General features: G+C 46.6%; 1 protein-coding gene across 1 annotated transcript; it reads right to left on the bottom strand.

The window, feature by feature from the left end:
• Positions 1–5,893: 5,893 nt before the first annotated feature.
• On the bottom strand, positions 5,894–20,717 carry slc35a2 (solute carrier family 35 member 2). The gene is made up of 4 exons (XM_088928847.1): positions 20,374–20,717; positions 17,090–17,272; positions 16,050–16,201; positions 5,894–13,482 (listed from the first exon to the last, which is right to left on the bottom strand). The coding sequence occupies exons 1-4, from the start codon at positions 20,447–20,449 to the stop codon at positions 12,733–12,735; spliced, it is 1,161 nt and encodes a 386-aa protein (XP_088784973.1). The 5' UTR covers positions 20,450–20,717; the 3' UTR covers positions 5,894–12,732.
• Between the last annotated feature and the right edge of the window lie 6,804 nt (positions 20,718–27,521).

Below are 27,521 nucleotides of genomic sequence, written 5' to 3'. Positions count from 1 at the left end.
AAAGACTGGACGAGGTCCCCCCCTCTCCCTCACACACGCCTCCTGCACCCCTCCTGCTCCCCACCTCCCCCTGCAGCTGCCCCTGGGCCCCCCCTCAGTCCGCAGGGGGTACCAGCCTCCTCGTCCTCTGGCCAGGATTCTGATACTTTGTCACCTTGATAGAAATGGCCTTCCCTTTGCTAAGATGTAATAGGGGTAGACAATCTGATAATAAACATATTACACAAAACATGTTTGACACAACAAGCTGTTTAATAAATAAGCTTTTATTAAAGGCTTTCTTACAAGACTCCTTCAAATGCAAGTTCTGAAAAGGGTTTTAAAGTCTCTGTGTGTCAGTGAAGCATACAGTATGTTTGCATCCCAGTGATCTGACAGAAGCACTGAGTTCTAACCCTACATGCAGCAATACAGAAAAAAAAATTAACAATGATAACAGTTACAGAACAGCTGTTTCCTTCACTCCAGAAACAGTTCCAAGTCTTGACATAAACAAATAAGGACAAATCAGAGACAAATACTGTCAGTAAAATTGTAAGCACCACTAAAGAGACCTAATACTGCAGACCTTGCAAAAAAGGCCAGCATCCTGGAAATGTCAAGTGACCCTAGTCAATAAATATTCAAGGATTCACTTAAAATACTTTTCTAAAAGTTGCTTATTCAGTCTAAGATTAAATACTGGCAGCTACAAAATGTGTTCACTGGGCTCTACGAATATACAGTTTACAGAATATAATATATATTAATGTTAAATATAAACGATTAGAAGGCTGCTCTGTCACAGCTCTTCCAAGCCAGTCATTTGAAAAATGAGGAGAGGCCACTACCCAGAAACACTGTCAAGGAAACTGAATGTTAAATGTCTTTGGTGCCATTTGTAACAGACATAGTAAACCCTGTGTTGGTTCACCAAGTAAAACAATCTTCCTTCAACACAATCTGCAAAACTGTGTCTGTTTGAATAAGCGTCCACAAAAGCAAGGGATTTATCTGACGAATTTTGTGCTGTGTTATTTCTTGTACCTGAAATGAGTAAGTTTGCATAAAAAAACGTCATTGCAAAATTGCTAAGTACAATACAACAGAGGTGAAATCCAGCGGAAAAAAACAATTGTCTTGCATTGCATTTGAGTTAATAATATAGAGTTAATAAAACAGTTAGAAAAAGACCATTTTAACACTCATTTGTGTTGACGACGTCATTTCGGTTGTATACCCTCTTAAGTAAAAAATATAATTTGACTAGAAGAGTACTGAACAGTTAATTTTGTGTAAATATATACATAGTATATAGATCACTTTTCTTATAATGGCATCAGAAACTGTGACAGTAGTGTACTGAAAATATATATTTCTCCTTCGTGCATCACATGACATTGTGCAGCTTACAGTCTGGAAAGCTGTGTGCATGCAACTGTCTTTTTCTCATGTCAGCAGAACAAGTCAAACCAGCCAGCAGCCATAAACTCACAGCTGGCAGCCCCACTGAAGCTCAGCAGGTGTGAGCCTAGTCAGTACCTGGATGGGAGACCTCCTGGGAAAAACTAAGGTTGCTGCTGGAAGAGGTGTTAGTGGGGCCAGCAGGGGGCGCTCACCCTGTGGTCCATGTGGTTCCTAAAGCCCCAGTATAGTGATGGGGACACTATACTGTAAACAGGCGCCGTCCTTCGGATGAGATATAACACCGAGGTCCTGACTGTCTGTGGTCATTAAAGATCCCAAGGCGTTTCTTGAAAAGAGTAGGGGTGTAACCCCAGCGTCCTGGCCAAATTTCCCACTGGCCTGTACCAATAATGGCCTCCTAATAATCCCCATCTATGAACTGGCTTCATTACTCTGCTCTCCTCCCCACTGAGAGCTGATGTGTGGTGAGCGTTCTGGTGCACTATGGCTGCCGTCGCATCATCCAGGTGGGGCTGCACGTTGGTGGTGTTAAGAGGGGGTAAAGCGCTTTGAGTGGAGTGTCCAGAAAAAAGCTATATAAGTGTAAGCAATTCTTAACTTTTAATTATTAAATCCAAAGTAATTTAAGTTATTCAGTAACACCCAAACGAAAATGGCCTTTAGTGTATAGGAACGAATGTAGTAAAATAGAGACCTCTGCTGGTCAAATTGGCCAATTACATGTGAGCGTCTGTAAAAAGCTACTTCACTACGAAACACTGCGGACACGCTCTTTAAACAGAGCGTGAAGTGGTACACTGGAAAGCATCAGTCTGAGGTACTAGCGCTGTTGCAATAGTTAAGACATAAGTATTTCATATATGGATTTTTTTTAGTATAAAACTTCAAATAAATACAAGAACTAGTCTTACAACACTGTAGCTGTATGTACCCAAACCACAAGACTAGAGCTGTGGTCAAACGTCTTTGCTCTCTCTCGTTCTTGGAGGAGCAGATACAACACATCAATAAATAGAAATGAGAGCCAGAAAAGGAATTTTTGGAGTGCTTTACAATGCTGAACATTACTGGTGATGAATTCTTTTTTTTTTTCAGAATTTGTACATCAGCATAAAGGTCATTCCAGCCAGAGCACTTAGCCCACCATCTCCAAGCCTGCTAGAAAAGTTCACCTGGGGAGTTCAGGTCCGGAGTGTTTGAAATGAGAGCTAGTTTTTACAATAAAGATTTTGCATAGGTGACTTTGAGATGGTTTAGGCAACAAAACTGTTCTTTGTTGATTTGTTCAGATTATAAGCCATTATTATTAAAAACATACACTTGATGTAGTAGAGTGGACACCCATGTTCACTCCATAGCTTTACAAAGCGACAGCTGTTTCGTTGACCCATAACACTGTCGAATGGGCAAAGTGCATTCTCCGGTAACAGAGATGCAGAGGTGCAACAGCCTTATACTGTCCGTGATACAGCTGGTGCCAGTGATATAGCAGGACACAGACAAGTTAAAGCAACCACATCTCTTTTGTTCTGAATAAAGGAGATCGCTGGGGGATTTGAATCAGATACAAAAACAAATTGCATGCACTGGGTCTGCCTTCAGGACAGAGAACAGGTGGCACGTCTTCATGCTGACTTTCCCCACTGCCCCTGGGACCAACCGCCAGGCTAAGGCATTAAAGGCAGGGCCATTCGAGGAGTGGCTGGGTGAGGCCAACCCAGTAGTTTAAGCTAAAATGGCCTCCTGTCTTTTACAACCCTTCCACTGTTCTGGAGTCATACAAACCCTGACAAACGAGACAGTACCACACCACTTCCACAAGGAGCACGCCACAGCGCTTGACAGTTTGGAAGCCACATGAAAACTGTCCCAGTTGACCGTTTTTGAAGTGGAGATGTGAAAAACACACAACTGGCCATTCCATTGCACACTTGCAACCCCTGAACCCCTGACCTGTCTGTTTTAGCTTTTGTGAATGCAGTAGTTGCTTAGAAATGGCAATAAAATTTAGGCAGGGCTTCTAAATTTCCAGAGCCGAACTGACAGACCCTCCCTGACATACATTGTCCAGTACACGTGGATATTTCAGAGATGACCCTTTGGATATCAGCTGGAGTTTAGAGTGCAAGCCAAAAGCAGGATTTAAGAATACATGGAATCTTGATGAGAAAAATAAACAATGAACACGTCTGGTGGCATCAGTGTGAGTTTTTCTTTTCATTAAGGCATCACATGGGAGGTGCTTCTTTACCCTCCTGAAAGACTCACCTTCTTCTTCAACCAGGAAGGCTTCGCAGCCCAGTGATCTGAGCCAACAATCAGTGCTGAGTTGAAGGCACATGTGATTTCAAAATCTCCCCTCCGGCAGCTCCCTGTGTCACGTGATCGGGGGGGGGACTGTTCGGGTAGCGGCCCCGCCCCACTCCTCAGAACTCTGACCAATCATCAGCAGCCTTTTTCCTTTCCCAGGTTGTGCCTGTGAGCAGAGGAGAAGACACACTCGTCAGGAAGCCACGTCCAGTTCAACAGGTCCGACTGGAACATGCCACACAAGATGTGTTGAACACATGGCATTAAGACTGCCACATTGTTTCGAATGAAAGGCTGTGCTGCCTGATCCCATCCATGCAGACCTGTGTATAGACATCAGTCACAGTTTTTGTCATAACCTGTTCTATGTCATATACTGGTCTGACAGTAAGACAATCCAATTACCTTGTTTACTGAAAACATGTAACACTGAACAATACATTTACCAAAAGAAAAACACTTCATCACATCCAAGAGGAATCATGCAAAAGATTAAACAGGGTCACAGTGATTTAGAAATGAAGTTAAATCATTAAAAGAAGTGGGGATTTAAGTGCTAGGGACTTAAGGAATGAGAAGTTAGTTTAGATTTGCAAGGTGAACATTTCCATCATCCCGTTTCTGACTGAGGGTGACCCTGCAGTGGAAACGTTCATGGCTCAATGAGTCATGTGGAGTCAATAGAGGGAGATGGACAACCACAAAATGAAAAGACTGCCTTGCTCCTATAAATCTTTTGAATTACATTTTGTTTCCAGATCTTAAAAAAGCAGACTTACAGACTTCATATAAACCCGTACAAGTATCCTCCAGCTGTGTTCTCTGTGGACGGTGCTCAGCTAACACGTTAAAATGTCATTCAGCTCTCACAGAGCAAGTATAATGCACACAAGGACCCTGCAGAAAGACAGGATCAGGTCATTTTAAGTCATTTTTACTAATGGCAAAGCTGTGCCAGCCAACTGTTCACACACTAAAATTATGTTTGAAAGTGCTTTGTTATAGGACAGCAGATCCTTTGTGAAATCAATGGATATGAAAGGAGATTTCCTTGAATTTGTGTTCCTTACAGTGCTTAAAGTTGGGAAATTCCGACACAAGCAGCCCAGGTCAAACAGCTAGAACAAGAAATTCTTCCTCAGCTGTGCTTGCATCAGGCCTCCTCTTCCAGAGACACAGATAACACCCCCAGAGCACACATACATCCTTGATCCTTCATGCCTTAATCACTGGTGCACGGGCTGCACTGCTGAGGCAGTAAACAATTTCTCAGTAACAGACCTGAATGACCACATACCAGCAGTTGATAAATCACACGCAGTAGCCCACGCTGCTGGGCAATGGGCGTACTGGGTGTCTTTAAGTCATCTCCTATGAACCTGTCACCTTTGAAGCCTGTCAGCAATTTTCTAGCAGAATTTTAAGGGTTTTGTCTAAATTCCCCCTACATTATCACTCATTAGATCCTCTGTAATTTCAGGACACCGTGAAAGATCTCAACTGTGAAGAGACCTGGAAAAAACTGTTTATTGTACTTACATCTTTATTTACGTGTCCGGGACTATTTCATCGACCTAGGATTTTGTAGGGCTCTAGAAATCACAGGAAAGGGAGTTGAAAGACTAGTTTTCCCAGGTGTGAAGAATCACAACCTTGAATTACGGCTTGTGACCCACCAACTGATTAACCTTTTACAGACAAACCCAGAGGGCGTTTACAGCCCCATCCTATAAAGATTAAAGGAGAGCAAAGAGGAAATAAGAGAGATCTTCCTCAGTCTCTTTAAAGTCCATGACCACGAGACAGTGTGTCCGACGAGCTCACGCTACCACAGTGGAGGAGTGGAGCGTGAGGATGTAACGTGCTCTTGGTTTGAAATCCTGACTAACCAGCTGTCGCATTTCTTAAATCAAATCAGAACTTCAGCAATTTCAATCTAAAGAGCATGAAGAAACCTTTCAGACGTTAGGAGTTTTGGGGAAATGACAGCAGATACAGCAGAACTTCTTAAAGTCTGAAGATTTATTGTAAGGTGTAATTCTTCCCAGATGTAATTTCCCCTATCTTGTCTGATGTCAGGCGGCGAGAGAAAGGTCCGATTTGGTACAGAGAAGCCCAGAATGCTCGTTTTCGCCCATTTTGAGTGGTAATGAAATAAAACAAGCACACGATGCTGTTGATGTTGTTTTCTCTCTCTTTTCTTTTGGTTTCATTGCTTTTCATTATATAATGCAAATGAATTCTCAATATTACAAGGCACAAGCATTTCTTTTCTTTTTCAAGTAAAAATAAAAACACTTCATTATCTCCCAGTTTTAACAAAAAATATAATCAACATCATCTTTTTACATAAATTACACACAAAGTATTTCAAATAAAAAGTGAAACCCAGTTACTCTGAACACATAAAAAAATTGCTTGCCTCTTCCACACATGAACATGCATCTTTTTCACAAAAACACACAAATAAGCTACAAAAATAGACCCAGAAAGAGAAATGTAGTAAATGTGGCAGGGATCATCTTTAGCACATGTGGCTGCTAGGGTGCTAAAGAACACAAATCCTCATCCAGATGTTTGCTGTAGCTCGTTTTACTTGTTCAAACACAGACCTCCATATCAAGACAAAGAAGGAGAGGAAGATGTGAATCTAGAAACTTGTGCTTAACCATTGATCCCAGAAGGTGATACCTCCGGTCCCCTATTCTTTACCCTACTTGTATTTATGTCATAAAGCATAGCGATGGCAAGCAAAAATGCTTTTCTCCCCACAGATAATCACAGCTCTTTTGAGTTCAAGCTGAATTTGAGCTGTATATCTTCATTATAAAAAAGTTTCCAAATTAGAGGAGAACCTCCTCTTGGTCAGGATCCTGTCTGTTCTACAAACCATTTTGTACTTTTAATACCAAGGTGCATCACGAAGAGCAGTCAATTCAAGCTGGCGTAGAATGGATTTAAAATTAAATCTGACAGACGGCGTCTTGAAAACTAGTGCACTGCCTGCAACATTCAGGATTACTAAATTCTCCAACTTTCAGACCTTTTGGTTTTCTAGAGTTCATGCCACATGCTTGACTGCAAAAAGACAGACGCCTCCTGTCTCTTTGCAAAATCTGAACATGTATGCATACCCAATTCATTCTGGAAAAGGAGGCGCAATGTTTCCCCCAGGAGCAAGAAAGCTGTGATGCTCATCCTTTGCCAATGTGGAAAATCTAAGCTCATCTATGAGCTGCACCGATTTGGACGTTCTGACTTTGCTTGTTTTTCTCCCTAGAGGACATTACAATACCAGCTCTTTTTGGACCAGCAGCACTCAGTGCAACAGAGCTGCCAGGAAAAAGATGATTAATTTAATGACACAACGAGCACCACTGCCAGAACGGCAGCACAGCACTTGAATGCTCATTCTAACTATGACACCTCCATTACCAGACCCATTTAAGACTGAGGCTCCTGTGAAGCAGTTATAGTATTTCAAGAACATGAGATTCCTATTGCAAAGAAGTGCTTCCTACCACAGGTCCAGACCCCAGCTCTGGGAGAGGGCGAAGGAAAGCAGCTCTGCCCTGAGCGCACGTTCCTTCACCAGGGCGAAAGATCACCCCACGAGCGGTGCCCGTTTCATACTGTAGCAGGCAAAACAATTCTGGATGTCATCTGTAGCATTCGGTAGTTAGTTGATGTTCACTAAAGGACGATTATTTTGCTTTACTTTGACGAAGACGAAGCTCATTAAAAAGGCTGACTTACACTGTAACTTCTACACAATCGGTTTAGAATTTGTATTTTATTTAGACAGAAAAGGAGACTTCTGATACTGGAGAGTCAGATAGTTTCCAGTCCAACCAAACTCCTAATAATTTCTATCCATCCATTACCAGGAAGCTGCCATTGCAGCAGGCAATCACAGAGCAGACACACCCCGGACTGGACACCAGGCAACCACAGAGCACAGGCACACCCCAGACAGGACACCAGGCAACCACAGAGCACAGGCATACCCCAGACAGGACACCAGGCAACCACAGAGCACAGGCATACCCCAGACAGGACACCAGGCAACCACAGAGCACAGGCATACCCCAGACAGGACACCAGGCAACCACAGAGCACAGGCATACCCCAGACAGGACACCAGGCAACCACAGAGCACAGGCATACCCCAGACAGGACACCAGGCAACCACAGAGCACAGGCATACCCCAGACAGGACACCAGGCAACCACAGAGCAGACACACCACAGACAGGACACCAGGCAATCACAGAGCACAGGCATACCCCAGACAGGACACCAGGCAACCACAGAGCACAGGCATACCCCAGACAGGACACCAGGCTACCACAGAGCAGACACACCCCAGACAGGACACCAGGCAATCACAGAGCAGACACACCCCAGACAGGACACCAGGCAACCACAGAGCAGACACACCCCAGACAGGACACCAGGCAACCACAGAGCACAGGCATACCCCAGACAGGACACCAGGCAACCACAGAGCACAGGCATACCCCAGACAGGACACCAGGCTACCACAGAGCACAGGCATACCCCAGACAGGACACCAGGCAACCACAAGTTGCGCACACACACACACACCCATCCTGGTCTGAACACCATGTCATCACAGAGCACAAACACACTACCTGGTCAGGACTAAAAATGAATAAACCCTCCTTTCCACATTTTCAGGAACAGAAGCAAAACACATGTACAAGTCACCGTTCACAAGCTGCAGTCCTGATCCAGTTTCTGCTGTGGTCGGGCTTACAGGCGGTTTGGATTCTTAACTGACAGCTGCAGCCAGAGCTTGGCTGCACTTCCTGCTGCAGAATAAACAGGCTGTTGTCAAGAGAGTTCAAGATCCACACCCGTCTCACATACCGTCTTTGCTCCCATAAAGTACTTACTGTCGGCTAAATCTCTTCAGTGCTCTAATACAACCCATTAATCAGAATCTTTTCTCTCTTAAAAACATAGTATCTGCAGTTGTGGATAATTCCTCCACTTAACAAGCACCAGTTAATGCCATGATCATCTTTCTTACAAAGAAAACAGAATTTGTAGTCTACCAAGAAAGACAAGACTGACCACTGGTACTTGTCTAACATGTGTGTAAAAGTTTGGAATTTTAAACCTGGAAAACCAGAACATCAGAAGGAGGGAGATGGAGCCACAGAGCATTGTGCTCTGAATCTCTAAGGTCAAATCACACATTGTTTGCAAATTCAGAAGTGCAGAACAGTGTGCAAAGCGCTCATCGGGTGGAACTGTACTGAGAAGAGCTGATCTAAATCATTAAGATCTGAGTGGGAGCTGGATAAACTTGTGCACTGCGTTCATTCACAGCACAAATGTGTTCTTACATCATAAAAGGTGAAACGTCCCACGTCTAGCTTGCTTAATTACAAACATTATTCCACTTAATTAGAACAATTTTGGGAAAAACAAATCTTCTGCTCTGCCAGAGGTGGCTGTAACCAAACCAAATCCAAACCCAGTTATAACTGGAGTTCCAGTTCTGATTAAACTGGTTGTTCATTTAAATTTAGCGAATGAACCCCTCGTCTGGAACACGGGGCAGAAAGCACAGGCCCAGCGAACACGAATCCCAGAGTGTGGAGGAAAGCTCACTGGCACCAACTGGCACTTCTGGGAATTTTATCAATGGCAAGCGGGATAGAGCTCTGTCTTAATCTGCAGTTTAACCGGGGAACGGACTGAGGAAGAGCCCATCCAGGGAACCATCTCAAGTCCATTTCATACAGCTCATCTTCCCAGACCGGTCACATCTTCACTCAGTTCAAGAGGCAAGCTCAGAAACAGAAGCAAACACACAACCCAAGACCGAAACAGCAAACCAAGAGAGAAGGAGGGGAGGAAAGCAAGAGTTTTGCACCTTTTTTAAAAAAAAAATCACATGCACATCAGGAAAACAAATTGGTGTAAAGCAAAAAAGGTCTATAATTATATCCATTGAATCTGATGATCCGGTATTATTCTTGTCTTCCCCAACAAGAGCAGTAGTGTACTTCCTTAAAACTGAATCAAACTAAAATGATCAAGTGTGCAAAACAATGGACCTAAAGTGAACCTGGCTGTGTAGAAGAGAAGTGTGTAATGGGTGGACGAAGGAAAGCAAAGAGCTAGTTTGTCATAAGTACATCTGGGAGCTCTGCAAAAACTGACCAGCTCTGAAGCACAAACTGATCAGATGGCCCAGCCTTTCACACACTTCCCAGTCTACTCCACCATCAAGCTGGCCTACTGTGGTTCTGTTTTACTGGATGGCTCATTCAGTTGCTGGTGCTGATCCTTCAGAGGGAAGATTACTTCCTATAAAGTGCTTTTGGTTCGTACTACATAAATTCTAGGTTTATTTTTTTTTATTATTACTGTGACTCAGAGAGATATACAAAGAAATAAACAAGATCTTCACAGAATAGCCTGCCTAAAGACTAGTTTTTTTTTACCCAGCATTTCCAGAAGCAGGCCCCACTTTCCACTTAATGAAAAAAAAGGGTGTCTTCGCTCTGAAAGGCAATGCTACAAGATTTCTGAGGCTGGACAACAAAGCCATCAGCAGCTCGCGCTGAAAGACAGTTTGGGGGCAGTGCTGTCCCACTGTGAAGAATGGTTCCGATATTAGAAATAACAGTACTATATAAATTTAAAAACACAGCAGCTTGTGTTCAAAAATATGCCATCACTGAGTATAGCCTGTATTAGCTTATACAGGCTTATACAAGGGACTGTATTTCACAATTAATAGTGAAAATACTATATTTCACCTTCACAAATGCTGCAGAATCACAAACTTGTGTTTTCCTGCATGTATCCATAATGGATGCCTTTGCTGCAGGATATTTCTGTAGGTTGTGTTCTGCCTTCTTTACCTCTTTATCACTGCAACTTCCAGTTTAAAACGCATTTCGATAAGCAACTCTTAACAGCATTTACAGACATGTAAAGATATGTAGATAATACAGTAATCTCCCTAAATTGATTCTGAATATAAGTTTAAAATATTCCTGCATAGAAAAATACTCCCTCCCCCATATGTGGAAGAAAAAAGATGAAAAATCCACTTTAGTCCAGCACACTTGACCTTTAACCCAGTATTTTTTTCCATATACAGTATATATTCTCCATGTTATTATATTAACAATGATTAGTACTATACATATCATTGAGGTTCCAGAAAAGGCACAGCATTCGTTTTTTAGCTCAGGTACTTCAAGGGCACGACAGCATCTTGTGTCAAAGGAGAAAATGCTCAAGGTACAAGGTATCAACGGGCTTTCAGCTGAAAAGCAAAATAATTTTTGGTTGAATTCCCGATTCAGTGGAATTCCATCTAAAAGGAGCATCTGACACTCACCGAAAGTCGAGCCGTATTAGAAACGGGTGCCTTTGCTCATGAGTGTAGCTGTGATGTTTGGAGCCCCTGCACTCCTGGGGGGGTCACATGGCCACAGCATGCTCTTCTGACCCCAAATTCACAGTTCAGACACCAAAGACAGAAAAAGCTCTTTCACTAAAATGCATCTTGACTCATCATGTTTTTGCCTTAATATGAAAAATTTTCAATTGAATAAGCTAAATTAGCTCATCATGGGACTTCCGTTTTATATGTGCTCCGTTTTGCAAGATCTCAGTGCTCGTTTGCTGTTTACTGCAGTTTAATGATCACCCCTGTCAGGGGTCTCCCATGAAGAATATACGAGGAAGACATTTTCTGTCTTCCGCAAATTGTTGTTCTGGATTAGATTTAGTGCTGACATATTTCAAATGAAAAAGAAAGCATACTCCACACCATGGCACCATCAACATTCCTATTCAACACTAGACGAGTGAACTAAAAAAGAAAAAATGCATGCCACCTTGCTTAAAACTAGGGATTTCAAGTCTATCATTCAGCCCTTGATACAGACAGAATGATAAGTCTTAGGTAACCCAGCCCGAACAGAGCCTGAACACAACCTCAAAACTCAAACTGCAAATGAAATGCAAGCAACACAACCTGCTTGTCTGGTGGAGCACAGCCGCAGCTCAGGGTGGTCCTGTCCAGCAGCAGGTTCACACACAGAGCCCAAGGACTCTGCCACAAACTAGCAGTGCTCCATAGGCCGACTAGCTCTGCTATCATTTTCCAAACGGTCACTTGTGTTTCTCTTTTATTCAGAAAGGACAGCTTTGCTAAATACAGACCTGTAAAAAAACTGCAGCAATTGGCACAAGAGCAACTGAGTTCATCTTAGTTTTTCAATTTTTTTTCCAATATATATTTCTGGGGAAGAAATGAAATGACATTTTTTAGACGTGTAAGAATTAAGGCAAAAGGCCTGTTTGAGATCAGACTGCACTGCCCAGTCCCAGAGCTGCCACAATGCCCCTGGAGCTTACCGTGCTGTGAATCCCTGTTTGCACAAGCACCTGACACAGGGGTTTTGAAAAATTCAATCGGCCGTTCAAGCTCAAAGCGAGAGAAGACAAATCAGAAGTGTGAACTATGAGCACATAAAACTCCACAAAGCACTATGAAGTGCGATTTCAGCAGCTTTCAGACATAATAAGAAGGACGCTGTTTCAGCAGCTGTCAGGGATCACACTCGTGCAGAGTTTCCACGTGCGTCTCTGTCGGCCGGATCGCTCCGCTCGGAAGCCGACGCTCCCAGGCCAGAGACGCCGCAGGGGAAAACTCCCGGAGCTTGAGGGGTGCAGGGAGATGAAAGCTGCACAGAGCTAAAAAACAGGGATGCTGCACCTTTCCTTGTTTTCTTTTCCCTTCCGTGAAAAGAAAACGAGCCAGAACCAGTTGAGTGAAACGCACAAGTGAGCACACGCACGGCCGCGGTGAAGAGCGGTTTTTAAAAACAAAACGAAACGAAGGAGGACAGGAAGGAGGCGGCGTGTTAGAAGAGACGGGCTCTCAGAGAGGGAGGAGGAGGGCAGGGGGAGAGGAGCACGGGGGTGAGATGGCGGTCGTTTCGGAAGGGGGGGAACCTCATTTCACCAGGACTGACTTGGGGAGGAAAGGGTCGGACTCCGGGTCTCTGCCGTCGCCCATGTGGTTCCTGGAGTGAGACACCAAGGAGGAGGAGGAGGAGGCGGAGGAAGAGGAGGAGGCCGAGGGGGCAGCCGGGGCCCTGGGCAGACTGTACATGTAGACGGCGCCGATGACCAGGCTGGCGCCCAGCGTGAACAGGAGGTCCACGTGAAAGCCGAAGAGGTAGACGGAGGTCACCGTGGAGACAACGATGGAGAAGGAGGTGGCGAAGCCCTTGAGGATGTTGTCCGCGTACTTCACCACCACCGCTACCAGCAGGCCCCCGAAGGCCTGGTTGAAGATGACGGCCCACACCAGCGGGGTGTAGCCGAACAGGAAGCCCCTCTCGGCGATGGCCGCCCCATCGTTCCACCACAGGCCCAGCAGGCCCAGCAAGGTGCCGAAGATCCCCAGCTGCACGTTCCTCATCCACACCGAGGCCGCGCTGCCCTTCAGGATCTTCTCGAAGTAGACGCCGGCGAAGCCCGACGACAGGCAGGACACCACCACCGCCACCAGCCCCTTGGCGTAGTTCTGGCTCTCGCTGACCACGGACGTCTCCTTCCGCCCCCCCTCCTGCTCGACCTGCACGATGGCCACGCCGGCGAACAGCAGGACCAGCGACACCCACTGCAGCCGCGACAGGCTCTTCTGCAGCATCAGCACCGAGAAAACGGCCGTGGTCAGGATCTTCAGCTGGTACGTCACCTTGGGGGTGGAAAAAACACACAGAAACTGAAAGGAACATCAAATCCTAGAACGGGACCATGAGCCACGTCACACACTGGAGTTTGCTTCTTCCTACATTCTACATCACACTCATGACCACCGCCTGCGCAGTGAATTCACCTCCTTCCATCAGGGCATCAGTTCAGACAGCCTGGACTCAAGAGCATTAAACTACATCACCTTTTAACCCCACAGCTATTAACCTGCTCAATTTGGACAACTCACTATATAATTTACTTTATACATATTTATTTTCTTCCTCGTCACACATGTCGGCCTCTTCACATAATGTGATCCCATTGACAAATAAAGGCACTGTGTTGTGTGTGGTTTTTTTTTACCTGCCTGCAAAGCAAATTAACCATCGGGGACAATAAAGTAAAGTGCTGCTCCAAGCTGAGTTTCAAAGTCAGCTGATCCCAAAATGTGGCCCGACAATCTATCTGCGATCTGGAACTGCAAAAATAAACACTCAACGCCCACGTCATTCACTCTGCTAATTCACTAGAAGCCTGGACCACCTCCAGCTGGGATGCAAGAGTGTTCATTAAGTTTAGAAGTGATATCACTGACTAGCAGGGTTTAACAATATTTATTACACTTAGTCAATATTGTATTGACTTGTAAGAATGACACTTAAGGAGATAAAGATCTCTAATACTTATAATGGCAGAAAAAACAAAGTAAAGATGAATAAAAAAAGAAAGCAGGGTGCCTGTGCCAGTATTTAAGACCAGCAGTATTTAAGACCAGCAGTCTGTTGCCCGAGTCCCGGTTCAGACTTGCTATTGAGTTTTGAATCAGGAGCAGTTTTGAAGGTCTTGGCAAAGCAATGAGAAAAGAAACACAGCTGTCAATAAAGTCAGAATGGAACTCAAATGGAACACAGCGACACCGCAAAAAGCAGAAACGACTGACATGATTGTAGATAAGACAGGGCTCCTCTGGAATTCGTCCTAACAAGTGCAACCAGATACACTCCAGGGCGTAAGGGAATGTTGTACACGGACGGGCTGAAGGAACTGAACCTTCTGAGTCCTGAATAGGGAAGGTGGAGACACCTGTATCCTGATACAAGTATTCAAAACCCTCAAAGGCATCAACAAGGCCCAAGACCAAGCCAGAGGACTTTTTCACAATGGACAGGGAAACACGAACCACAGGACACAAGTGGAAACTATGTAGAAGCTTTTAAAGCCGAGAACAGGAGGCACTTTATTTATTTTTTACACAAAGGGTTATGAGAGTCTGGAACAAGATACCTGGCCATGTTGTTGAAGGCGGTACCCTGTTTTTTTTTTTCAAGAAGCACCTCAAGTTCAAGTTCACGTTTATTTGTCATTCCAGCCATATACAAGTATACAGTGGAACGAAATACAGACAGGACTGACAGGACACTGACAGACGTTGTAGACGGGATACACATAGTGCAAAGTGCAGGTAGTGCAAATTACAAGGCAAATACATAATACAATCTACACAACACACTGGGGGGATTTAAACCCTGTTTCTGGAATTGGGGTGGGTACAAGTAGATTGCAGGGTGTTGAGGAGCCCGACAGTCTGCGGGAACAAGCAGTTCCAGAGTCTGGGGGAGCTAGCCCGTACACTGCGATATCTTTTCCCAGAGGGTAGGAGGGCAAAGAGTTTATGGGAGGGGTCATCTATTATACTGGAAGCCCTGTGTAAGCAGCGTTTGTGATAGGTGACAGAAATGGAAGGGGGGGAGGCTCCAATGATCTTTTCAGCTGTTACCACAATTCGCTGCAGGGTCTTGTGGTCTGAAGCGCTGCAATTCCCAAACCAGATAGTGACACAGCTGGTCAAGGTGCTCTCAATGGTGCTTCTGTAGAGAGGTGGGGGAAGGTTTGCCCTCCTCAGTCGCCGCAGGAAATAGAGACGCTGCTGTGCTTTCTTGGCTAGGGAGGTGGTACTGAGGGACCAAGTGAGGTCATCTGTACACTTACTGACGCAGCCCGTCACGGAGGCTGCATATAAGTTGATGAGATGCTCATAGGTAGCAGCTTCCCTGAACATACTCCAGTCTGTGTGCTCAAAGCAGTCCTGTAATGCTGAGTGGTTCCATCTGGCCATACCCTGATCTGCTTTTTAGAACTGCACGTTTGAGCAGTGGTCTGTATGCTGGGATTAGCATAACAGAGATGTGGTCAGAGTAGCCCAGGTAGGGGCGGGGAACAGCCTTGTTTGCCTCACGGATGTTTGTATAAGCTAAGTCCAGTGGATGAGATCCCGGGATTATTTAGCTGCTGACTACTAAACTGGTCAGATGGGCCAAGTGGCCTCTTCTCGTTCGGAACCCTGCTTACTTTTTTAAGCCCCTGAACTTCTTTTAACGCTAAACCCTAGGGGTGTACACTATACAGATTTACTGGACCTCGTATCATGTTAAAAAGCACGAGATGGAAACGAAATGAAACGAAAGCACTGTGGGATTCCAACAGGCACCAGTCTCGCTGGGCGGGCACAGTACAGAAAATCACAAGAGGCTCCCGCACCTGGCGCCAGCGGGCAGCTGCGGCACTCACCTGGAAGGTGGCAGCGGGCAGGTTGGAGATGGCGATGTACTGCAGGTTGTTCTGCAGGGTGTAGATGAGCGAGGGCACGGCGAGCTTCAGCGTGTCCCGGTGCTGGACGACGATGGAGTCGTACAGCAGCAGGGCGAAATCCCGCAGGCTCCCTGCGCCAGACACAGCGAGATCAAGATCGAGGGCAAGGAAGACAGCTGCACTCAGAGCACGGCTCTGATCAGAGGGGCTGGAGGAATCGCCACTGAAATCTACAGGGATGTGCATTTAAAACCAAGGGCAGGAAGTGCTACATTACACAAAGAGTTGTGGGAGTGTGGAACAAGCAAGCAAGTCGATACCTCCCTTCTTTCAAGGTACAGCTGGGATCTACGGATCCCTTAGCTACTACTACCTAACAGGCCAGATAAGCTGAACTGCATCCTCCCTTCTGACCTTTAGAAGACCTTTATTAACCCCAAACTTGAGCAATATACTCACTTGGCAATACTGCATCACAATATCAAGAAAAAGACCAACACATACAAATACAATAAATCCAACATAGATTCATCATACAATATTACAGTGATTCAGTACTTTTTAACAATTATGGGACTGTAAATACAACAGGAGTGCCACTGTACAATACAGTACAGCTACTGTACAACACAGTACAGTGTTATTGTACAATATTATAGCTGCAGGAATAAAAGAGCTTCCATGTCTGATGGGGTTTATCTCGTGCTGCAAAAGTTAGTTGTAACCTTTTGTATCTTCGGTGTCTTTTCCTTTCTTCATTTTAAGGTATCATCCAGTTTCAAATCGCTTGCGCTCAGCGGAACCTGACCGTCAGCAGATACTGAACCCCCTGCTAGAGCAAAGCGGGGGCTTCTAAAGATGAAAATCGCTGGGGGGGGGGGAAGCAATACTGATGGCTTGCAGTACAGGAAAAATAGGTTTGTAGGTTCTGCTTGAGACCATCGATGCCTCAAGGCGTGCCTGCCTGAGGGCCGCCGTCCTGCAGCGATCAACAGGAAGAGCTGCAGGACGTATCTTACCTCTCTTCTGAAACAGAATGATGAGCAGGCAGGTGAGGACCTTGAGGACCTCTGCCATGACGACCGCGGACGTGGAGAAGAAGCGGTCGCCTGGCAACGTGCGCACGTAGCGGATGCTGAGGATGAGCGAGGCATTCTGGACCACCAGGATCGCCAGGCTGATGTACTTGAGCTTCCTGTTACCTGGAGGGGCGGAGGAACGACTGTGCATCACAAAAGCATGGAGCCGTCCTCAGCAACAGCAGCCAGAGGAGCTTGAAAACACACCCAGACACCTGCTTGTCAGGGGTCTCTGTCAAGATCTGAGGGCTTTTTTACACGTATAAAAGATCTGAGCTACAAAGCACATTTTCTACTTTGTCACTTCACCAGCCGATACAGACTTGAAGCCGCTGTACCCTTCTTTCTCAAGAAAACATTCAGATCTCTAGGGTGGCTCCTCAAACCCAGCATGCAAGGTAATACCCCACATGCAGGGTTACTCTTGCAGAGCTGTCGGGGTGTCCTGGTTCATGTTCCACCTGTGATCACAATTGCTTAATCGATCCAATTTCTTTCCAAAGTGCAACACACTGAAACAAACCCGATAAGACCTGGTGCAGCTGGGACAATAAGGAAGCAGGGCTGAGTGCCAGATATTGATAAAAACAGGACGTTTGTGTCATCCTCTTACTTTCCACAGGTGCCCTGCAGTCCCAGAGCCTGTGTTTCTCTTCTTGTCTGTTATCTGTAAGATTTTAGAAGTAAAAGGTTAACTGCTTCCCAATCAAATTAAGTTTCTCACAGACTGGCTGCCATTTTAACATGACAGCAGCAAGCCACTCTGGACGCCACTAATTAATAACACTTACGCACTTAATTGCAGGATAGGGTTTACATGCACGCTTAATACACAAAAGACTCTGAATGGAGCAGAAAGTTGCCTGACTGGATCTACTGCTCCTTGCCAGGCCCATTCCAGGTCCCTTCCTTTCACCTTTCCTACTGTCAGACGACAGCTGCTGCATCAGGATCACACCGCAGTTTGTTTAGAAAAGGGCTGTCCAGTCCTGGTCCTGGAGGGCCGGTCAGTGTGTCTGAGGCAGGGTGTCCAGTCCTGGTCCTGGAGGGCCGGTCAGTGTGTCTGCAGCAGGGTGTCCAGTCCTGGTCCTGGAGGGCCGGTCAGTGTGTCTGCAGCAGGGCTGTCCAGTCCTGGTCCTGGAGGGCCGGTCAGTGTGTCTGCAGCAGGGCTGTCCAGTCCTGGTTCTGGAGGGCCGGTCAGTGTTTTTACACCAAGGCTGTCCAGTCCTGGTCCTGGAGGGCTAGTCAATGTTTTTACAACAGGGCTGTCCAGTCCTGGTCCTGGAGGGCTGGTCAGTGTGTCTGAGGCAGGGTGTCCAGTCCTGGTCTTGAAGGGGCAGTCAGTGTGTCTGCAGCAGGGCTGTCCAGTCCTGGTTCTGGAGGGCCGGTCAGTGTTTTTACACCAGGGCTGTCCAGTCCTGGTTCTGGAGGGCTAGTCAATGTTTTTACAACAGGGCTGTCCAGTCCTGGTCCTTGAGGGCTGGTGTTTCTGCAGGTTTCCTGGTGTCTTCAAAACACCAACACTTACAGGCCTGGTAAAGCTATTAAATTAAATTGGTCCAATTAAACCAATAATGAGCTGAGTTATGACACAGTCTCCTTCCAAGCCCAGGACAGCCCACCCCTGGTTTAGATCATGCCATCTACATGTTATAATGCACCAACACACACAGTGTCGTATTATAAACTATATCACAACATGGACACTAACATTCTGTGACCGTCGTGGTTCTGCGCGGGCTCGTGCCCACCGTCGCCCGTTCCGTCCCACAGCACCTGGGGCGCGAACCCAGGTCTCCGGCGTAACGCCACAGGGAACCAGCCGCATGAGCTAAAGGAGACCCCCCCCAGCCCAGGCAGCTGGGGTCCCCGCTACGCACAGGGAGGGCGATGACGTCACCGTATCCAAACTAGCTCCGCTACAATTCCACAAACCTTAACTAAACCTTCAGGAAATGTTGCGCGTCTTGAGACCAGTATTTGAATATGTCAAAAGCAGTCAGCATTGGTGACCTTAGCTCACAGGGGCGTTGTCCTAGCCACGGTCAAGCCAGAGTTTTTAGCCTTTTCTTGGAGAAAATCTAAGGGAAGTCCAGCAGACTGAAGGGATTGTTATGGTATTTCCCTTTGTTATTGACAGGAGACAACTGAATAGAATAAGACCCTATTGTGTGCTGTGGTACAATGGGAGGCACTATCTTATACTGCAAAAAACTAAACCCTAAATGCAGTCTCACTCTAATTGCTGGTAAAACTATGCATATGTCCAGAAATCTACTCCGAGTTATAGCTGATTTGTGAGGACTACTGACAATCAACTTTAATTTTTAAAAAAAGCGATTTTTATTCTCTATTACACTGTATATATAAAATGTACGTACACATAGAAATACGTATATAAGATTTAGGACATTGGGCAAATACAGTTAAGAGATCTTCAGTTACACCAGACATCAGACTAAGCAGCATTCACAAAAATCTCACTTCAAAGACTATCTCGTCTTTCTCCAGTGTATCCAGCGTCCGCAACAATTAGCCTAGATATTAATTTAAGGTTCAGCAGCTCCCAGGTTGAATCCAACAACACTTAATTACAAACACAACACTTACACACGCCTAGACCTTGCTATAACTCTCTTTTCAGCCCGGGCTTGTAACACAGCAGGAAGAGGCACAGAGCCATTACTGACTAAGTGCTTTCCAAGATATACAGTACCTTTCTACATCTATTAGGCGTCCCTATGAAGAGTTAACAGCGACAGCAGTTAAGCCAGATTCAGATGGGAAAAGTAAGAGATCGCGCACACACACAGCACAGACAGGCGCTTGGTTCAAGTGCGCTTAGTTTCGCCGGAGAAGTTGCCAACCTGGGAAATATCAGCAGCGCTGCCGGTCCACACGCCTAGCAACGCTCTCCCAGAAGACGGGCTTCTGGTTTCCCAAATCCTGTCTTTCGGTAACGCACCCTGAGCGCGATAGTCCAACTCGCAAATACGCGACTGGAAGCCAGACACACGAACGGCACCCGACGGAAAGGAAGGGGTCCGTTCATGCAGCGAAACTTATCCCGGACAAGTTGGGTCAACTCGATCGTCAGAGCGAAATCGCGCTTTTCCCCACCGTCGGTTTCTAGTTTCTAGGTTCTGAGCAGGACGAGCTCAGCTGTGTTCTTGTTGTTTTTTTAATGAATCAGTCCACGGCGAGAAGGAGCTGCTGCCTGTTACCTTCGCTGTGCCTCCGTGAGCCGATCCCCTTGTCTGCCGCGACGCCAGCCCCCGGCCCGTCTCCGCTCGCTGCCATGGTGGCACTGCCGTGGGCCTGTGCGTGACGCGCCCTCCGCTCCCCGACTCCCGGCCTGCCCGCTCCCCGTCACACACGGAACTACACTGCCCCCCCCGCCCCGAACCCGGGCCTCCGGCTGCACCTTGTTTCCTGCGTCTTATCCTTTTTTTTCCCCACCCCTTCCCCTTGTTCTTTACACCATTCCGGTAAGGCTGGGGCGTCCCCGCTCCCTGCCTGCCTGCCTGCCAGCTGTCACTTCCTCATCCTACCATAGAGAACGGCCGCCTCGCCGCTCGAGTGCCCCCCGCCTCCGCAGCGGCGCCCCCTGTCGGGCTGGAGGAGGAGTTCAAGCGCGGTTTCAACTTCCAGAGCTCTTGCATTTGGTTCGCGGATTCAAGACCAGCCCAGTATTAATAATAATTGCTTACACTTATATACACTCGAGTGGCACTCCACTCAAAGCACTTTACAGGTCGTGGGGATCCCTTCCACCACCACCAGTGTGCAGCCCCACCTGCATGATGTGACGGCAGCCAGAGTGCACCAGAACACTCCCCACTCTCCTCTCAGTGGGGAGGAGAGCGGAGTGATGAAGCCAATCCATAGATGCGGATTATTAAGAAGCCATGATTGATAAGGGCAAACCCCTACTCTTTTTGAGAGACACCCTGGGATTTTTAATAACCACAGAGTCAGGACGGTGCCTGTTTACAGTATAGTGTCCCCATCACTATACTGGGGCATTAGGACCCACACAGACTGCAGGGTGAGCACCCCCTACTGGCCCCACTAACAGCTCTTCCAGCAGCAGCCTTAGTTTTTCCCAGGAGGTCTCCCACCCAGCTACTGACCAGGCTCACACCTGCTGAGCTTCAGTGGGCTGCCAGTTGTGAGGTGCAGGGTGATATGGCTGCTGCCTAAAGCACGTATAATTCAGCGACGCTCTTCTATGTGGTATCGTGGAGGTGCGGGTTTCATCATTAACACTTGGCCAGGGTCTAGCCGGAAAGCATCTGATGCTCTTAAGGCGACGGTGTCACACCGGGGAAAAGCAGGAGAGGCGTTTTTCAAAATAACATCAATTGTTCACAAATGCTTTTAATTGGCCGACGGAGGTAAATCCCTTTTAGTCTTTAAACCTTCACAACATAAGGCGAAACCCAGACGAGAAACTGAGCAATTTAGAACATTAAATTTGCAATGGTAGTATGTTAATTAGGATAATAATACATTTGTATTTTTTGTAGCGCTTTTCAAGCTGAAAGGTGGCCTTTCTCATACAGGTGTATCCGCGTGTGGCCTGTGATGGACTGTGTGTGGCCTGTGATGGACTGTGTGTGGCCTGCCTGGCCTGCCCCCGAGATCATGCCCTGGATAAAGCTGTTAGAAAATGAATGATCGGACAGACTGCCGCGATCTCGGTCAGAACCGTCTCGTCTGAAGGACGGCACCTTGTGCACCGAGTTTCCGGCCACCACACTAGAGCGTGGGATTGCAAATTGCCGTCCAGAAGCAAGAGCGCCACCTACCGCAAAAATCTGGTTTCCTTTGGAGGCCTCCCACCCCACACTGATCAGGCCCGGCCCTGCTCTCGTTCTGAGATAGAGGAGGATATTTGTCCATTTCTACTAGGAGAAATCTGTATATGTGTATTTTATTACATATAGCTCTGTAGCTGTGTGTTTGTCTCCTTTGAGTTGTGTAAAAAAAATCATTTTTGGATGCATTTCATTTAAGCGATGGCTTTGAAGGCATTGCAAAACTAGGTGTTTTAGTTTAATCTTAAGTATTATTTCCAGCATCCTGGTTCTATAATCCCACGTGACCAGTTTTAGAATTTATAAAACAGTTGCAGTCAGCAAGCGCGGGCTGGCGACATTCCTTCTTTAGTACGTACAGCAAATTCCACGAAGTTTTGATGGAACAGACACCCTCTGTCGGGGCATTGACACCGCCTCTCACGCTAAAACAGTCAATCGCTTGGCACACCTTTTTCGATGAATGGTGGTCAATTCGGAATGATAGTTAAGAAAGTCTTAAGTAATACATATTTTGTTACAAGAGATTTTTTTTAAGAATCTCGAAGACTGCATAATAGCACAAACCACCACTATTTGGAGGAGCTGCAGACAGAGAAAAATCGAATCTGATTCCAGAGTCTTACTTAAGATAAGATCACTTTATTGGCCATATACAATTCCTTGTAGTAGGAATGTGTCTTTTCGCAGACCCCAGCTTGCTCTCCATGAGACTCACAGACAGGTAGAGAAGCTGGGGGTCAGAGCGCAGGGTCAGCCATTCATACAGCACCCCCTGGAGCAGTTGGGGTGAAGGGCCTTGCTCAGGGGCCCAACAGAGTAGGATTCCTCTGCCGGCCGCGGGGTTTGAACCGGCAACCTCCCAGCCACAGGCGCAGATCCTTGGCCACAGTGCCACAGCATATAAAATCTAATAATCTAGAGCAAATATCGGACGCATTTATAGTGCAGAAACCGTAAAGTAACCTATATAAAATATCGTCACAAAGTTATTTAAATCTTTATTTTACCAGGCGTGTCAACTGAAAACCAGTCCTCATTTACCATGTTGATTTGGATACCTAGTAAAGCAGAGCAGTTTACTCGAACTCAGGAATAAAATAGCAGCATTCCGCTCATTTCTTTTAACACGTTCGCAGGTTAGCACGTTGCCAGCGTCAGATGGATGTTCGTGATCCGATGTTTTGTCACTCCGGTGGTCTCAACGAAGAGACCACGTGCCCATCAGTGAACGTTCTATATTGACCTCATCTCCGCCACTAGAGGGCGCCAAAATACAACCTCAAACACATTCGTGTCCTCAATCGCAGGTAAATTCACTGGTTAGGACAGTGGGGTGCATTCTTGCATGCTTCTAAGTCCGTGTTTTTTTGTAAAAAACGTGTGCCTCACGCTGAGAGTATCATTTAACAGAGTTGAAGATTTACAGCAACAGCTGTAGTTGTTGAGAGGCACTTAAGTGACCGTCTCAAATCAGAATTGCTTTATTGGTCAAGACCATAGCATATACAAGGAATTTGATCTGCTGTCAAAAACATAGAAACATATCAATAATACATGTACTCTTCACAGAGATCATGCACAGGTCCACAGTTATATACACGCTGCATCCTATGTACATGTGTTCTGGTTAAGCAGGGTGAGGCTATAATAATAATCCTTATATGGCACTTTTCAGGCCACTCCACTCAAAGTAATAGGGACTCCCCTCCACCAAAATACACCAGTATGCTCACCACACATCAACTCTCAGTGGGGAGGAGAAAAGACTGATTAATCCAGTTCAGAGATGAGGATTATTAGGTCAGGAATTGTAAAGGCCAGGGGGAAATTTGGCCTGGACACCAGGCTAATACTATTATAGTTTTTAAGAAATGCCCTGGGATTTTTAATGACCACAGAGAATCAGGACCTCACTTTTACATCTCATCCAAAGGACAGTGCCTGTTTACAGTCTAGTGTCCCCGTCACTATACTGGAACATTAGGACCCACACAGACCACAGGATGAGCGCCCCCTGCTGGCCCAACTAACACCTCTTCCAGCAGCAGCCTTAGTTTTTTCCCCAGGAGGTCTCCCATCCAGGTACTGACCAGGCCCACACCTGCTGAGCTTCAGGGGGCTGCTAGCTGTGAGTTGCGCTGTGACAGAGCTGCTGGATAAATGGGGAAGACGCTGTACAGTTGCTGTGCGTCTTTTTTATCACCTGGCAACGTCTCACCCAGCTGAAGGTTTGAAACAGATGGTGTCCTGGACGAGAGGAGTCATTCACAATGTTTTCTGCTCCCTTCTTCAGTCTGAGTTCATGCGGGTCTTCGATAGGTGGCAAATGGCGGCCAGCGAGTCTCTCTGCACAGCGGCTCATGCGCTGCAGTCTGCAGTCTTCAGAGTGGACAGACGCGTTACCAAACCAAACACTTACAGAAGCTGTGAGTAAGCCCTTAACAATGGCTCTAGAAAACTGGAGAAGAATGGGCTGGGAAACTGTGATTTTCATTTTGTGATTTTGCGATGCTGATGACAATACTGTTATTACGAAGTCGTTTAAAGTTTTATTTTAATTCTAAGATGCCCTACCGTTTAAAATCAAGCAAGGAAACCCGCGCGTCGAACTCCCTCCGTGCACACGGCGGTCCATGTGCGAGGAGCCGCGCTCCTCCAGGCGGGTACGGATCGCACGCCATTCAGGTGAGAAGCGCCAGTGTGTCAAGAACCGAGGCGCTGGACATTGACTCGTTTATTGACTCTTTCCGAGTGGCTGAGCCACGCCCTGCAGGACCACGATCTGTAGATCTGTAGAAGCACGGACTGATGCAATCAACCGGTCCTTACCCGTACGCACGGACGTGGAAGAAGAGACACGTTCAATTGCCGAAGACGCTCGGGTATGTTATGTCATAGTTAAGTGTCACACACAGCTCTGCAGGGCCAGCCCTACGGGGAGGGGGGGGGCGCAATGGCTGCCCAGATGTAAGGGGGCCCTGTTGCTCACGTCATTAAAATGACGTTTTTTTTAATGACCATCCGAGTTTTTTTTTAGAAAAGACCATCCGTAAAATAAACCCACGAGAGTTCGTATGTCAGCGGCGGGGAATGCGGTGTATTACCCAATGGCGATATTAGTCTGGCATTTTTTCCCAATCAAACACAATGATCTATTGGAAAACACGGCTGTGCGGATGGTTTGCAATTGGTTCCGGAATCAGTAGAACTGGAGAACGCCACCTGGTCCCCGGCAAGGCGGGGCACCAGACACGCTTACGCTTAGCTAAGCTGTGTTCGTTGGTGTGCAACATGAAAGCGAACCAGAAAAGACCATTAGAAAACGTTTCCAAACACAGTGATAGCATGTCAAGTGTTTTTAACAATTCCAGTTGCTCTGGCCAGTGCTGAACGCTCGTTTAGCAAACTGACGTTGATCAAAATTGATCTAAGGTCCACCATCTCGCACCTAGTTACTTGTTCCTTTGCAGCCTACGCATGCTGACGCAGCTCCCACCTGAACTACTACCTATAAAGTATACGGGTAATATAGGCATGTAAGTATATCGGGTATATATAAAGTATAACGTTTTAGGTCCACGAGGTTGTAAAGCGTGCTTGTTTTTGTTCTCCTTTGCGGGGAGTCGACGTTATTTAATTTAAAATTGAAATGTGTGTCTGCGTGAGGTGGTAACTAGTCTTCTCGCGCAATTCGAATTCAAATGCATTTGCGTTGTAAAGCGCTGAATCCAAACGCAAAGGTCGCCTATATCAAAAGCGACGAGGGCGGTGACCCCTTACACCTAAAACAGAACCCCGCGTGGCTGGTGAGCAGCGGTAGTGTTTGCTTACAAATAACCTTCCTCTCCAATGTCCTGCGCCCTCCCTCCTCTCCAATTCAAATTCCAACCCATCGCAGACGAACTGCAGTTTGGGCAAAGCAGAAACAACACAACATCTACAGACTTTTTACAGTAAAACATTATTATTTATTTTAATTTTTTATTTAAATATTAATTAATATTTGTCAGCAGGCATATCACCCTGCAACTCACAACTGGCAGCCCCACTGGAGCTCAGCAGGTGTGAGCCTGGCCAGTACCTGGGTGGGAGACCTCCTGGGAAAAACTAAGGCTGCCGCTGGAAGAGGTGTTAGTGAGGCCAGTAGGGAGCGCTCACCCTGCAGTCTGTGTGGGTCCTAATGCCCCAGTATAGTGACTGGGACACTATACCGTAAACAGGCACCGTCCTTCGGATAAGATGTAAAACCGAGGTCCTGACTCTCCGTGGTCATTAAAAATCCCAGGGCGTTTCTCGAAAAGAGTAGGGGTGTAACCACAAAGTCCTGGCCAAATTTCCCATTGGCCCTTACCAATCATGGCCTCCTGATAACCCCCCTCTCTGAGCTGGCTTCATCACTCTGTTCTCCTCCCCACTGAGAGCTGGTGTGTGGGGAGAGGACTGGCGCATCATCCAGGTGGGGCTGCACACTGGTGGGGGGTGGAGGGGATCCCCAGGACCTGTAAAGCTCTTTGAGTGGAGTGTCCAGAAAAGCGCTTTATAAGTGTAAGTAAATTATTATTATTATTCTTCACTCAGAGGGGTGACACACACCTGTAAGATCACGCTACCCTAAAAAAAAACTATTTAACGCTGAGAGTTAACTAACTCTGCGTGTTGCGGTAAGCTTCAAGAAGAGCTTGAAAGAGAGAACATGCACTCCAGGGTGTGGTTTTTTTGTGTTAAACAGAACCTGCGAGAGTGTCTGGTGTGTGCAGCGTGAGCTACAGGTGAATACTGTATCCACAGAGTGGAGCCCAGTGAAACGTCCTGTCCTCGCTGGACAAGTGCGGCTTGCCTCCTGCCTTCCTGTTGTGTTGGGCCTGGGACAGACCGGACGTGTGGTCTCTGGACTGGTTTCACTCCTGTGCGGTTTGGAAGGTGAGTCCTGCGGGAGTCTTGCATTTCACGCGATCCGTTCGGGTTTTGTGTCAAAGTCAACATCCCACATCCACAGTGTACCCCGTGTGGGAGTGTACACAGTTTAGGACGCTTCTAAACGACTGAAAGCTTAGTTCTTCAGAACAGTGAAGATAACGGGTATCAACCAGCGAAGCGTCACGTTTCACAAGTAAAAGGATTATAATGGCGAGGCGCTGAGCAGAGCTTAGGAGCAAATGAAGTGGAGAAATATATTTCTTGGACAAGAAGTGAGGAATTCGGAATCTAAATGATGTCATAAGTAATTGAAGTGGCAATCTGGGGGGAGAGTTACCCTGGTATCGAAGTGAAAATAATATGACATAACTCCCCAGAATCGATGGATGTGAGGCAAGCGATTGTTCAATGAAGGGAACACGGGGCTTTGAGTTTCAAACCCTGTGCAAGGTACTTCACTTAACAATCTCACCTACAGACGAACACAGACATCTCCCCAAGCCCTTAGAGATGGGAGATTTCGTGGGCGCGCTCTAGAAACGGCTGTTGTCCAAGAACATGACCAGAGGAGGCTCCTGGCGTTAAACGACAGCCCTTGGTGTGTTTCACTGGGGCTCCGCTGGCCAAACTGG

This window comes from Atractosteus spatula, chromosome 2 (assembly GCF_055471065.1).
Source record: "Atractosteus spatula isolate fAtrSpa1 chromosome 2, fAtrSpa1.hap1, whole genome shotgun sequence".
NCBI classification, from domain to species: Eukaryota; Metazoa; Chordata; class Actinopteri; order Semionotiformes; family Lepisosteidae; genus Atractosteus; species Atractosteus spatula.
The sequence above is the reverse complement of the archived record's forward strand: the minus strand, read 5'-3'. Positions and strand labels throughout refer to the sequence as shown.

Bases quoted from the DNA above. Each gene is read 5' to 3' on its own strand.
- slc35a2 (XM_088928847.1), bottom strand. From the start codon at position 20,449: ATGGCAGCGAGCGGAGACGGGCCGGGGGCTGGCGTCGCGGCAGACAAG. The intron at 17,273-20,373 runs GTAACAGGCAGC...CCGCCCCTCCAG, and splicing joins CTCACGGAGGCACAGCGAAG to GTAACAGGAAGCTCAAGTAC. The intron at 16,202-17,089 runs GTAAGATACGTC...TGTCTGGCGCAG, and splicing joins CATTCTGTTTCAGAAGAGAG to GGAGCCTGCGGGATTTCGCC.